This window comes from Pristiophorus japonicus, chromosome 12, assembly GCF_044704955.1.
Source record: "Pristiophorus japonicus isolate sPriJap1 chromosome 12, sPriJap1.hap1, whole genome shotgun sequence".
Lineage (NCBI taxonomy): Eukaryota > Metazoa > Chordata > Chondrichthyes > Pristiophoridae > Pristiophorus > Pristiophorus japonicus.
The window spans coordinates 12,520,756-12,536,067 of record NC_091988.1 but is presented as its reverse complement, the minus strand read 5'-3'; the positions used below and the strand labels follow the sequence as shown (position 1 = coordinate 12,536,067).

The following is a 15,312-nucleotide window of genomic DNA, read 5'->3' as shown; positions in this document are numbered from 1 at the left end:
ACATGATGCGGCAGGTTGGCACCACCCCACACCAACACCATAAAGTATCCCTACAATGCCCGAGCCATTCCTTTCACACTCATCACCATTGTGAGGGGTACCGTTATGTCTCACCATTCACTGCAACTCGCTAAGCCACTTCCAAAGGTGCACACAAATCTGTCCATGGTCGCAAAGTGTTGAAAATAAAGATTTCAATGCTTGACAGCATAGTAGCAGAAACTTCACATGAACATTGGTTAAGACACATATGTGCCTACCCTTGTGTGTTTTTAGTTGGTATGATTGGACAAGGATGAGGGTGAGTGTGGGGGGTGGCTAGTGAGATGGGGGTATTATAATGTAGAGAGAGAGGGATAGAAACAGAGACAATACATGCAGAAGTAGGCCATTTGGCCCTTTGAGCCTGCACCGCCATTCAATGAGTTCATGGCTGAACATGCAACTCCAGTACCCCATTCCTGCTTTCTCACCATACCCCTTGATCCTCCTAGTAGTAAGGACTACATCTAACTCCTTTTTGAATATATTTAGTGAATTGGCCTCAACAACTTTCTGTGGTAGAGAATTCCACAGGTTCACCACTCTCTGGTGAAGAAGTTTCTCCTCATCTCGGTCCTAAATGGCTTACCCCTTATCCTTAGACTGTGACCCCTGGTTCTGGACTTCCCCAACATTAATAAGAACATAAGAACATAAGAATTAGGAACAGCAGTCGGCCATCTAGCCCCTCGAGCCTGCTCCGCCACCCAACAAGATCATGGCTGATCTGGCCGTGGACTCAGCTCCACTTACCCGCCCGCTCCCCATAACCCTTAATTCCCTTATTGGTTAAAAATCTATCTATCTGTGATTTGAATACATTCAATGAGCTAACCTCAACTGCTTCCTTGGACAGAGAATTCCACAGATTCACAACCCTCTGGGAGAAGAAATTTCTTCTCAACTCGGTTTTAAATTGGCTCCCCCGTATTTTGAGGCTGTGCCCCTTAGTTCTAGTCTCCCCGACCAGTGGAAACAACCTCTCTGCCTCTATCCTGTCTATCCCCTTCATTATTTTAAATGTTTCCATATCACCCCTCATCCTTCTGAACTCCAACGAGTAAAGACCCTGTCTGCTCAATCTATCATCATAAAGTAACCCCCTCATCTCCGGAATCAGCCTAGTGAATCGTCTCTGTACCCCTTCCAAAGCTAGTATATCCTTCCTTAAGTAAGGTGACCAAAACTACACACTGTACTCTAGGTGCGGCCTCACCAATACCCTGTACAGTTGCAGCAGGACCTCTCTGCTTTTGTACTCCATCCCTCTCGCAATGAAGGCCAACAGTCCATTCGCCTTCCTGATTAGCTGCTGCACCTGCAAACTAACTTGTTGGGATTCATGCACAAGGACCCCCAGGTCCCTCTGCACTGCAGCATGTTGTAAGTTCTCCCCATTCAAATAATATTCCCTTTTACTGTTTTTTTTCCCCAAGGTGGATGACCTCACATTTTCCGACATTGTATTCCATCTGCCAAACCTTAGCCCATTCGCTTAACCTATCTAAATCTCTTTGCAGCCTCTCTGTGTCCTCTACACAACCCGCTTTCCCACTAATCTTTGTGTCATCTGCAAATTTTGTTACACTACACTCTGTCCCCTCTTCCAGGTCATCTATGTATATTGTAAACAGTTGTGGTCCCAGCACCGATCCCTGTGGCACACCACTTACCACCGATTTCCAACCCGAAAAGGACCCATTTATCCTGACTCTCTGCTTTCTGTTAGTCAGCCAATTCTCTATCCATGCTAATACATTTCCTCTGACTCCGCGTACCTTTATCTTCTGATACACGATGGGTGGAGGTGCAAGGTAAGCTGGTGTGAGTAAGGATGTGCAGGAGTAGGGTAGAGAAGGCAGAGTGATGGGGATGTGATGAGTGGCACAGCAGGATGAGGTTGAGTGTGGCTTTGCGGTAACATTTCGTAATCTACTGAGAACACTGAAAGGTTTGCGGCACTGCGGCCTGGTCCTCCTGACCACATCCCTGCTTGTGTTCTCCTGTGCAATGTGCAACTGGGTTGCGTTGATCGCCTAGGGAGATCTCTTCTGCCCATCGGAAGGGAAGAGAACCTCCCTGCCTGCTGTGACCCCCTCTATAGCATATGAAGGGAGTCATGGGAGAGCCTGGGTGCAGCCGTGCCTCTCTGTGCAGTCATTGTCAGTGTTTGCAGCTCCTCAATGCCGTGGAACACTGACAGCACAAACGTCAAACTAAATTTACGCTTGGTCCCTTTAAGGAAATCGGCTGACGATGCGTCATCGAATGATGTAATCAGACGCGCTTCCTTCAATTGGCTGGCAAACGCACTGGGTGGGCTTAACAAGTCCCATCAGGGGAAAATCATTTTATACAGCGGGCTGGAGCCAGCAGTGAGGCCGGGACCTGCCACCGACGTTGGCCACCATGGACCCGCCGAGGTAGGGGAACTTCAGCCCTATCTCTCTAATGGCTAGGTATAAGTAAGCATCATTAATTTGTGATGGCAGTCTTCCAACAAAAGCAACGCTGATGATGGTAGGCCAAATGCAATGTTGGTTTACTCCTTTTTAAGAAGCATTTTCAATTTTCTAATTTTACAAATGACCTGAATTTCTTTATATTTTGGGGGATCATAAAATAAGAGGAATTGAAACTGGTGTTGTCTGGAACGTAGGAGAACAATTTAAGGGGAAAATAACTTTGAGGTAATTTAAAGGGGAGAATTACCTTCAAGGGCAGCATATAACTTTCAATGTTCAGTATTCATCCCATGCATCAGAATCATTATAAATCTCCTCTGCTGATAGATAGTGGTATTATGTTGGTAAGTGTCACATTTTTGTAAGTGAAAACGCAATCTCATGAAAACTGACAAGAAGACTTGTTTGGACAACTTATTCGTTGGGTCTCTGACTAGTCACAATCCATCTGAACAACCGTCAGTAATTTTTCCACTCCAGGATGCTGATCTTAGAAAACCCCTCTGCTCCATCCCAAACTTGGGAGTCCAAGCCACAAACTCAGTTCAGCCCATGTTTACAATTTTGCTACAATTTTAACTTGAGGCTCTGTCTGCCTGTGAATGTAAATTATCAATATTCAAAGAGTGTAGAATACTTTCAGTGTTAGGCAAACATTTCTCCCTCAACCACACCACAAAACCAATTAATTAGTCGCTTTCCGGATTGGCTGTTTATAAAACCTTGCTACGTGCAAATTGACTGCAGTATTTATCTACGTAACAATGACTACATTTCAAAAGTAATTTAGGGTAGCTTGAGGAAATGATTCGATGCTATATAAATGCAAGTTCTGTCTCTTTCTTTCTCTAATTAACTTACAGCAAGTAGGAATTGGTAAAAAAAAAACTTTGGGCAATGAGCAAAACTGATTGAATAGTCTGTCATAGAAAAAGCATTTCCACTTAAACTCAAAGGGGAAGTACCGAACTATAGAAATGGACAAACGGGGAATAGATAACTTCGAGTTGAAAAGGAAGATATTCAACAATTAACTATTGTCATGTGAAAAAAGTCATTATGTATTTGCAATTTTGCTGAAAATTGCGTTTAATAACTGTTTTTTGTTATTATAAATAACAAAATAATAAATTTACGAGACAAAATCCTATGAAACATTACATGGCAAAGCCAAACTACACTTGGTTATGACATTGCACAGGATGACACAGAATAGATTTGAGAAGTAATGTCACATGTAAAGTCGGTTTCCATAACACAACAGCACATGGCTCACAATACTTGGCATACAATTGTGTTTGTAAGTTAACTATTCAGATATATTATTTTAAAATAATTTTCTCTTTAATGTTTGAACACAGCATCACTTTGTTTAATTCGTTTGGGAAAAACATTAAAATTTGTAAACAGCTGAAGAAAATAAAAGGTGTGAAGCTTCTACCCTATCCTCAACTGTTTTACTGATACTTTGCTCTTAATATTTTTTCAATAATTACAAGTTTAATAATGAAATATCACCTTGCAGCATCATATTTACATACTGAGAATCAAATTAAACAGCTTACTTCTAACACTGGAACATTTTTTATTGTTAATAAATCTATGATTGTTAATATTGGGATTCCACAAATATATGTTGCTCATTATGACTAATACTAAGACACGCAATGCATCTTTTAACTCTGATCTTTATTAGATTACTACTCTGTACAGATGAGCCACTACCTTGCTATTATCCTGCATCAACACATATTGACTGAAGTTGCAAGTGGCAACTAAAGGCCCAGTCATGCTCAATTAATTCTCACATATTGATGTTGAATGATACTGCTGTTGGCTGGGTACCTTCAGAGGCTGAATAATACATGTTTCAAACAAGAAATAAGGTAATCTTTCCACTATAATTGATTAGTTCATTTAAAGAATTACAGGACTGTGGCAGAATAATGATTATGATGTAATCTGCCACCTGTTAACATTAAGTGGAATGACCTTTTGTATGAACATTATTAGAAGTTTATTGAACTCTATGGTAAATCCCTATTAGGTCTTCCTGGCTTTTGTTTTTTCCTGCTCTATGCCAAGAACAGTGGTTCATTCTTCTTCATTGCATTATTGGTATGATTATGTATATGTGTGTGTCTGTGTGTGTGTGTATACGTGCATGCATGCATGTGCACTACTGTATCATCTATAGCTATTAGGTTACAAATTATGTATTTACCTTATTCTTTGGAATGGCCAAACACAGCTCCTTGATTTTAGGCATCAGAAAAATCTTAGAAAAAAGAATGAAAAATTGTATTTTCACTTTTTTCTTGTTTCTGAAAGACTAATTTCTCCCTTCCCCCACGGGAATATTCTGATAATATGTTCCCTTCCTTTAGCTAGGAGGGCACAATGCCCTTTTCTATGACTGCCATCCACAACCCTCTATGATCAGCTGGCAGGAAGTACACATCGTACGATGAGACAAGGTGTGCAAGTATTTTGAATCGCTTATTCAGAGTGGCAGCAGCATTTAATACTTAGTGCTTCACGTAGCAATACAGGCAAGAGCTGGTAAAACTCACACAATAAAAGCAGCATAAGTTCAAACACCGATGAGGAGGGAATTGAACATGGAACCTTCTGTTCGGGACCTTAATATACCATCACTAGTTACTAGAGCACCTTATATTCTAATATTTCTTCATTTATTAAAGTTGTTGATAATAAACCCATCCACAATTGGAGTGGCACATCTCACCAGTTGTTTGAACAAGTTTTTTTTTTAAAGGGGCAAGCTTATGAATCTGCCGACTACTACACTACACTACACATGAATACATAATGACTTAGCAACAGTAACAATATTGTGAAAATTTAGAACAAGTTGGTAAGAGGGTTAATCCAAAAACTGCACAGAAGCAAGATTAAACAAAACTAAGTGCATGTGTACACTGCAAATCAACAGGTTGATCATTCTTAGCAATGGCCACCTTGTCCCATAGATCATTACTTACAGGCTGAGGAGTAGATTTTGGTTCAGTTGACTTCACATGCAGGTGTGTCATCATAGCTTGCAGGCGATCTTTGTCTTTTGCAAGCTGCAGAAATAAAACATTTTAGCTTCCTAAGTAAAACCACAACAATCAAAAACAACTGCATACACACTTATTAATCATCCATAGTAAAACTTTCAGTCTCTGCATCAAACCAAATCATTTATTTTTACATTGATTGCATTTTCTAACATATCAAAATGTAATTAATGGGTTGATTTAAAAAAACTGAGATTTGTAGCCTTACTGCTTAATATTTTTAACAGATACTTCACATGTTACAAGATACATGCACATGTAGATAGGTTTATAACAATTATGTTGCAAAGCACCAGCACGTTAAGCATCTGTCAGGTAATTTTAAAGGCAATTTAAATTCAACTTTGGTGAGGGTGCTAAATGGGCTTTATACACCCCGCCAGATTTTCCTTTCCATGGAAGTCAATAAGGGGGGGCCGATCTTTGCGCCCCCTCCACAGTTGAATTTCACCCCCAATGTCAGTAAAATACCCTAAATGTTAATGGGATAAGTAATAGCACACACTCAGTCTAGAGGTCACATTGTTTAAAGATAAAACAATTGCTTGATGATACTGCAAAGCTCTGGGGAATTGTTGGTAGAGACAAAAACTCTCAGCACCTCTAAACTTTGCCTAACTGTGAAGAAATACAGAGGACATAAAGATTATGATAGACAGTCAAATAGGAAATACCAGAAAAAAGGCCATCAGGTTAAAATACATATCCAGCAAAATGCTTCATAGGAAATACTTTAGTCTGTGTTTTCAGAAGCAATTTTGGTTCCGCCACTAATCAGAATAGAAATATTTTAACAGCCCATAAGAGTATCATTGCTATCTGAATTAATGCAATGTCTTCCATACATCTGATCTTTATTTCACTGCCATACATAAAAGCAATAATTTTATTGCTGGTTATGAAAAACATTTAGACTTTATTGTGGCCTTTTTACCTTGCAACTTCCTGTGCATTTACCTCTGAAGGCAGAACTATTTGATTTGTCAGAAACTTGCGCGCATGTTCTTTCTAGTTATGCATGAGGTCAATAGTGCTACTGCTCTCCAGTATTTCAGCCATACCTGGAATTGACTTTAACTGAGTGTTGTATATGGATGAGTTACTGCTGACTGGCCATAAATAGTAGACTTATACTGTACCATTTGACTTGAACTTGCAGCACAAAATATTGCTACAAGATTCCTATTGCACTGCTCATTTTTCCCCCAAAGGTCACTTTCTGTTGTTGCTTTCCTCATTTATTATTTTTATGTAACATACATGTACGTGGAACAGCTACATAAATCCCATAGCTACCAGAGCATGTGGTGACGTTTTTGGATGAGTTGCAATATGTGAAGGGCAGGGCTCAGGACTTTGGCAAGAAGAACACTGAAGTAATCGAGTCTGGAGGTGACAAAGGATGCGAATGAAGGTTTTAGCAGCAATGCAGTGAAGTAGGAGCTCCAATCTCCACAGTCACATTACATTCTAGCCTCTTCCTCAAAAAAAAAATCAGCCTTTGCTGTCTCATCCTGGGATTCCATTTCTTTTGTTTGTTATATTAACAGTCATTAACCCACAGCAGAAATTTAAAATGAACTCATTAACAAAAAAATACCATGACACCATGAAGTCAAATAATCTTAGGGCTGGATTTTACCAACCTCGGCAGGTCTGTAGCAGGCGATGTCGGTGGCAGGTCCCGGCCTCACTGCCGGCTCCAGCCTGCTGTCCAAAATTACTTTCCTCTGGTGATGCTTGTTAAGCCCGCCCAGCGCGTTTGCCGGCCAACTGAAGGAAGCGGGTCTAATAACGTAATTTGATTACACGTCATCAGCCGGTTTCCTTAAAGGGACCACGCGCAAATTTATTTTGACATTTGTGCTGTCAGTATTCTACAGCATTGAGGTGCTGCAAATACTGACAATGACTGCATAGAGGTGCAGGGCTGCACCCAAGCTCTCCCATCAATCCCTCCACATGCTTATGGAGGGAGTCACAGCATGCAGGGAGGTTCTCTTCCCTTTCAATGGGTGGAAGAGACCTCCCCAGGACACTAACGCAGCCTGGTTGCACATTGTACAGGAGGGCACAAGCAGAGATGTCATCACTGGACCTGGCTGCAGTGGTGCAAACCTTTCAATGATCTCAGTAGATCACAAAACGTTACTGCAAAGCCACACTCAACCTCATCCTGCTGTGCCACTCATCACATCCCCGTCACTCTGCCTTCCCTACCCTACTCCTACACATCCTTACTCACACCAACTTACCTTGCACCTCCACCCATTCCTATTGATCTACATTATCACATCCCCATTTCACTAGCTACCCCTCACACTCACCCTCATCATAGTGTAATCATACCAACTAACAACACACAAGGGGGCACTTGTGTGTTTTAGCAAATATTCACGTGAGGTTCATGTTAATGTGTTGTCAAACATTGAAATCTTTGTTTTCAACACTTTGCATTCTTGGACAGATTTGTGTGAACCTTTGCAGGACTTTATTGTAAAGTTTGTTTTCCCCCTGTTGGTGCTCATATATTTTGTGCAACAACTGTGCACTCAATACTCAGAATCTCTCAGTATTTGTCGGGATAGAGTTTGGGTTGCTGGGTTGTGGTATTATTTCCAGCGTAATTCACCTAAAATCGGTCAAACCAGTGCAAAAGATCGTGGAATTGCATCCAGCGCAAATACAGTTTCCACGATTTTTTGAGCTAGTTTAAAAAACATTGTGCTAGAAGCTGGCCCTGCCTCCAGATCGAATTAATCATCATTGGGAGTTTCCGCTCATTGCACTCGTTTGCGGGCCTTCGAGGAAGCGCTTAAAATTAAGCTGGTTCTTTTGGACGCAAGGGCACTAATAGGTATTTAAAAGTTTGTACGAAAATGACTGCTGTACACCAATGTAACGAGTAAATGGATCTGTACATATATTTTTAAAAATCATTTAGTTACTTAAATCGGGTTATTCACAGTTGGTCTGATTAAAAATGCATATTTTTTGTGATAAACCCATTTTAATTAAACTGCACCAATTTACCACAAATATATCAAGAAACATTTTTTAAAGCAAATTTTTTTTTAAAACGTTCTAAAAATCTGCCGGATTATGCTGATTTATGGCAGATTTTATGTCTGATAATGTGCAAATGAGTTTGAGTGGAAACTTGAGGGGAAAAAAATACTTCTCAAAATTAGCGCCATTTTGGACGCAATTTGCACCCAGATCACCAATTGTGCCCAAAGCGGAAACTCTATCCCATAAGTGGCTTTTTAGCTCTTCCAGAAATGTTATCCCAGGAGTGTTTTGATTCGTTATCATTGCTGCGAACAAAATCATATTCTCACATATCATAAGCTTGAAAGCGGTGTTGTTCCCACAAGTCTGCCACCAGTAGAAACATTTTTTAAATGCTTTTCTCCCATTTTTAGCAAAACAAGAATATCAGACCCAAGAATTCTCAAACCTGCAGTATATTTCTGATAGCTTATCATGTGTTTACATGCCAATCACGCAAGGCATAATCCTTAATGGGTCTGCGGGTATCAAGAGTCAACCACATAGCGTGCAACATGTAAACCAGAAAGGTGTGACATTTTTTTTTTCTGACAGTCATAGACCAACTGGCTTTCATGGTCATTTTTTCCCAGTGCCAAGTTACCAATTCAGTACTTGCTATGGTGGGATTTGAACTCAGAACCTCTAAGCTGTCATTTACTGTCTTGCCCAGCCCATCCTCTGCGCCTCCACCCCATCCCCATTTTCCTTCTTTGCTTCTGTTCTATCCTTTTTCAAGCCTGGGTGCTGGCACAATTAGGTTAGGTCACTTCAGCCTACATTGTGCAAATGAAAAGACAATGACTAAAATCATCATCATAGGCAGTCCTTCGGAATCGAGGAAGACTTGCTTCCACTCTTAAAATGAGTCCTTAGGTGGCTGAACAGTCCAATACGAGAACCGCAGTCCTGTCACAGGTGGGACAGATAGTGGTTGAGGGAAAGGGAGTGTGGGACTGGTTTGCCACACGTTCTTTCCACTGCCTGCGCTTGATTTCTGCATGCTCTCGGCGACGAGACTCGAGGTGCTCAGCGCCCTCCCGGATGCACTTCCTCCACTTAGGGCGGTCTTTGGCCAGGGATCATAGTGTACATAGAACCTTTTCATTGACACTATGAAGGCTGAAATAGCTTTACCGCCGAATAGTATTCCCTTGTTTTCTTTTGTTGGTGACCAAGAGGGATAAGAAGCAATGATTGACATTGGAAGAGAATCAGGCCAGGGAAAGGAGCCACAGAGATTAAACTGAAGAATGAAGCACGAGACTTTCGGCACATCATCGCCAATTTGGCGCCCATATAAGAGCTGAGATGCAGGCTAGTGGCCAAATTTGCTGAAAAGTAGAAACTAGCGCCCAATTATAGGCCATTTATCGCCGGCCCAACTTTCGGCACTGATGAATGAGCTGCATCACCCGGCCTACTTTAAAAGAAAATATGACGTCATCCTCGTGCAAGGCCGAGAATAGTGCTTATAATGGAAACTTGCGCCCGATTATGGCCCAGATTATCGCCGAGCACTACTTTCGGCATTTCGCCCACAATTCGCCCAAATGATCGCTGGCCCAAAAATACGCTGAAGAAAATCTGAAATAACTCAGCACTACGGGGAGATCTGTAGTAAAAGGCTATCAGGAGAATCAATTTGGGAGCGATTTTAAGGGCCTTTTTCACTCTTGCCAATCATCTAATCACATTTGTATTTGTTGAGGACAAATGAAGGGCATTTATAGCGATTTATAGTGATGGGGCCTGTAATTTCTCAACCAGTATTGATCACTAATCACATGCTGCAGAATAGAGATGGGAGAATAAAATGAGAAAAGTTATATACAAGTACATTGCTGTAATGTCAGGGTTAATAAATCATGGATTTTTTCTCCCTCTGGTCCACAGTACAAGTCGAAGCAGAACTAGGGTATGTCATCCCATGAGGAAGCAAATGTTCACCTCAGTTGGCTGATAGATTTTATTTTATAAAGCAACAGGGGCTAGAATAAAAGAAAGGTTCTATAATGTTATTGATGGGACCAGGTCCCCTGTTCTCTCGGTCAACCCCCGTGAGAAAAGTTATTTGCCTGAAAAAAAAATGCATGCGCAGAATGGCCGTTGCTATGGACGCCAGCCTCGCACAACTGAACACATCGCTAAGGCCCATTTCACATCGCTAAGGCCCATTTCACATCGCTAAGGCCCATTTCACATCGCTAAGGCTATCGCCCAAATTAAAAAGGTGAAACTAGCGGTTTTTAAAATGGCCGATATTCCAGCGATCCTGAAAAATAAAAAAGAGCACTAAGGCTGGAAATATCGCCTATTTTTGGGCGATAGCGATCATAGTGGAAAATCTAGCCCAGTAGGGGTTTTCTGCTTTTATACAAATTCCTGCTTAGCAAATTGGACTTGAATAGAAATGTATTTGATTGTGGAAAAATATTTAAAGAAAACAAGATTTGGAGAATGTCTACTGCCTCATAGTTCTATAGAATGGAAGGAAGTATGGAGGATACATTATCAGAATGAGGATAATGACCCCTGACTATGGTTAAGAACCTAAATTGAGACAGATGTTAGTTATTGTGCGCTTGTTACCTCTCGACGTTTGATCATGATAAACCAGTTGGATAATTGGGTCAATGCATCGGTTTCAGAAAAAACTTACCTGAAGTTCCAGCTGTTGTACAACCTGCATCTGCACTCGACACTGTGCTGTACTCCTGTCATCCAGTGCATGTTCATTGTTGAGATGTCTGAGAAAAAATGAAAAGTGAAATCTTCAGATAATGAACATTCTTAAACATACAAGAAAACTGCTGTTGCTTTCCTGAAACATCAAAAAACTCTTACCCGGTTGTGTATATTTAATCCTTTTATTTAAAAAAAGACATTTAATATTTCAAAATTGATGATAAAGGCCTTTATGACTTACAAAAAAAAAGATAACAAGCCAAAAAACTGACAACAAAAATGAGCAGGAATCAACATTTTAACGTGAAAAGAAGATAAAATCCCATCATCCTGTGAAAGTACTATTTTGTAATTCACCAAAATGACAAGAAATGATTTTCTCCCAGAAATGTGTGACTGAATATGTATGGCACATAAAGCTTTTGGTGCCATTAAAAAGCAACCAACCTTTTTCTTCGCAAAGGTCTCCTTATTTTCTGAGCTTTAACAGTTAATTATGTCATCAAGATAACAGAAATCAAATGAAGCCAGAATGAAGGCAAAGGACAACAAGAATAAGAAAGATGGAATCTGTCACAAGCTTGAATTATGAATATAATTATGCATGATTATTTTATACTGCGAAGATGTTCCCTTTTTCTGCACGTTTATAACTAATCTAAATAAGTACCTTGCCAGCAGACAGCATATTTCATGATTTATATAAAATGGTCGAGATAAGGTTCGCATGTGAAGGAAATATGATTGGAGGATTTTTATCAGCCTCTGCATGAATTACTGTTTGAAAATGCTTATGCAGTAGCATTTCATTAATCATTTAATCATAATCCTAGCAGGATGTTTGAACTGATTTCACAAATACCCTTTCATTTCACTACTTCATTATGCTCACTAATGGATCCAATATATTATATATATCATAAATTATATCAGATCTTCAATGACCATGTAGGTCACTGTCACTAAGCATGCCTTCATGCTCAGCTCGGCAGTTTAGCAAAATGTCGTTCGTGCTTGCTTTCTGAAATTCATTTCTGTCATTTACTACACATCATAGCAGTGGACTGACCACACCTGGCCACGGGTTTCAGTGCCATTCAGTTCAGTTCAGGACTTTACTCCCATCAACAGAAATGCTCAACAATTCTTTGCAGACTTTGTTACATTAGATGGGTCACTCTCTTCTGGTAATGACAGCGTGGGTCACAGTACATAATTAATAGGAAATGAAATATTCAAATATGCTCTAATGCAGCTCAGTGAAATGTGGTTTAAATAAAAAGGCTATAAAAGTGTGGAATTGACATAAAGAGAGACTATGAATGTTGGCATGTGTCACTTTTTAAACCTCAGATGAAGTGTATGCAAAAGCTTTCTAGTGAAATGACAGTTGCTAATGTAAATTGCTGCAATAAAACAACCAACTAAATAGAGACTCTTTCATGAGACAAAGCTGGGCCTTCTTCCATCTAGTCAGTTTACCATCATCTCAAAGGATTTCCTCACATTTCAACTAAATACAGATATAAATGTTAACAAATACCCCAAAATATTTGATGTATCCATGGCCAGTGGCAGGAAACAACAAGGGCACGAAATTCAGTCCCGTTGGAAAACTGGTGCTCCCCCCACCTTTTTGTGGCCATTAGAGACAAAATTTTTTCGTGGCTGGGCCACCCCGTGTTCAGCACCAAAAGTGAACAATTGCATTCCAGCGCTAATGAATCCTTCCAAAGTGGATTTTTCAGCGGTGTGGCTCTCTTAATTTGAGCGTTATCACCACTGGGAAATTCAGCATGCAGGTAAGGGTTTCGAATGAGCCAGCTGCTCCCTGGCCTTTTTAAAGGGCAGGGTTTGCAGCAAGGCCCTGAGGGGGGAAGGAGTTTGGAAGGATGGCTGGTTTAAGAGGAGCAAGGAGAGCAAACAGGTTCACTGACATGGAGCTGGAGACACTGATGGACGGTGTGGAGGACAGAAGAAGAATACTGTTTCCTGATGTGGAGAGACCTGGCCGACCACCAGTACATAATGCATGGAGGGAGATTGCAGGGAAGATGCCAGGCACCTCCATATATGTGAGGACGCACCCTCCCAGGAGGGTGCTGGCCAGTCTGCACCCGGCCCTTCCAGGGTGGTGATGGATCGAGGTCTCCTAGCTCTGGGGCGACGGGGATCCTCCTCCTCCTCAGGTGGTACTGCTGGCTCGATCTCCAGCGGCTGTCCCCTCATGATGTCCAGGTTGTGCAGCATGCAGTAGACCACGACAATGATGGAGACCCGTTGAGGAGAGTACTGCAAGGTGCCAGCAGAATGGTCCAGGCACCGGAACCTCTGCTTAAGGATGCCTATGCACTGCTCGATGATACATCTGGTGGCACAATGAGCGTCATTGTATGCAAGTTCTGGCGCTGTCCTGGGGTTCCGCAGAGGAGTGAGCAGCCAAGTGGACAGAGGTGATCCCTGGTCTCCAAATAGCCAATCGCAATCCTGATTCGGGCCGGTGAAAATGTTGGGCACACTGGCCTGGCGCAGAATGAACGAATCATGGCTACTACCTCCCTTGCCCGCTGCCTGTCTGCACGGTGCTGACGGCAATGCCTTCTCCTGCGTGCCACCCTGTTTCTGACCAAGTGTTGCCCTCCCAACGCTCCTCCCATCCTCAGGGTGAACCTTGCCCAGCAGCTCTCTGCAGCCCACAGGCCTCCACTAAAGAGCCAGACAAAAATACAGGGGTATGTGCAAACCTCTGAGCAGCACTCAGCAGGTTGAATGGAGCCAAAAACAATTAATAAAACTATTAAAAGATAAATACAGTGGATGCTGTAATCTTAAATAAAACACTAATAATTAATAAAACTATTAAAAGATAAATACAGCGGATGCTGTAATCTTAAATAAAAACACTATTAATAAAACTATTAAAAGATAAATACAGTGGATGTTGTTATCTTACATAAAAATACTAAAATTAATAAAACGATTTCCCTACCAAAGGGCCCCGATCGCGGCAACACTCCAGCGGGGTCGCGTCGAGCACCGACTCGAATACCTCGCGGGGGCACTGCCGGACAAAGGCTGATCTTTTTGCCGCTAACAATCCCTATCCTTGCCACTTTCCAGTGGTCCGCACGCTGCAGAGCTCTCCGCTGGAAAATTACCTTTACAGCGGCTTCACCGCGCCGTTTCCGGCGGAAGTGCACACCGCTCAAATCCCGCGCCCCACCCCCCCCCACCGGGCTGAATACGGCTCGGGGAGGGAAAGTCATCCGACTGCGGTGGCCCATCGATTTTTTTTGGTCGACCGCCCAAACTCCGGTATTGACGCGGTAGCAGTCCTTTCGGGGACAGTGAATTTCGGCCCCCAGATATTTTAGGATTCACATTAGCAAGTGTGGATTTCCCAGTCAGCTAATACCTACAAACAATCACTGTAATTTATGAATGCAGGCATTATTTCCAATTTAAGAATTAATCCATGTTTATTTTTAATGACAGATTAGGCAGGAATAGCAGTTGAAATCGGAGGCAAGTGATTGACTCTGCTGTGTTTATTTTAGCTGGACTGAATTTATAGGTTACCGACAAAGGGGAAAAAAACTGAAAATTATTCACTTCAATATTAGCTGCTCTCTCCACCCAATGATATTAAAAATAGTTTGCCCTGTCTCAAACTATTTCTTGAACTTGTAGCCAATTTGAAGCTGCCATGTATGATCCCATCTTCCCTCCTGGCAAAATTCTAGCACCCATTTTAACAGGACTAACCATTGCAGGTACTTTAAAATCTGCTGTTCTTCAGGAAACCAATAAAAAAATTTCCAGCTATGCACTTCTGCTACATATGCATAAATTGTGGTTTTGAAGAACTAGGTGGAAGATTCATCGTGCAATATAAAATATGACTCAAATATGGTAAAGAGGGAGGGCCCCCGTACTAGCGTTTACATATATGAGCTTTGACTCTCACATTTCTGAGTGCTATA

General features: G+C 41.5%; 1 protein-coding gene across 8 annotated transcripts in view; it reads right to left on the bottom strand.

The window, feature by feature from the left end:
- Positions 1 to 15,312, bottom strand: part of foxp1b (forkhead box P1b) — a 551,692-nt gene that overhangs the window by 59,638 nt on the left and 476,742 nt on the right. For 7 of the 8 annotated variants that reach the window (XM_070895167.1, XM_070895168.1, XM_070895169.1 and 4 more), the window contains 3 exons: positions 11,304 to 11,391; positions 5,513 to 5,596; positions 4,732 to 4,785 (listed from right to left, as the gene is read on the bottom strand). In XM_070895167.1, coding sequence (XP_070751268.1) covers positions 4,732 to 4,785; positions 5,513 to 5,596; positions 11,304 to 11,391 — 226 coding nt within the window. The remainder of the gene's footprint in view (positions 1 to 4,731; positions 4,786 to 5,512; positions 5,597 to 11,303; positions 11,392 to 15,312) is intronic. The other variant, XM_070895172.1, reaches the window with a different exon arrangement.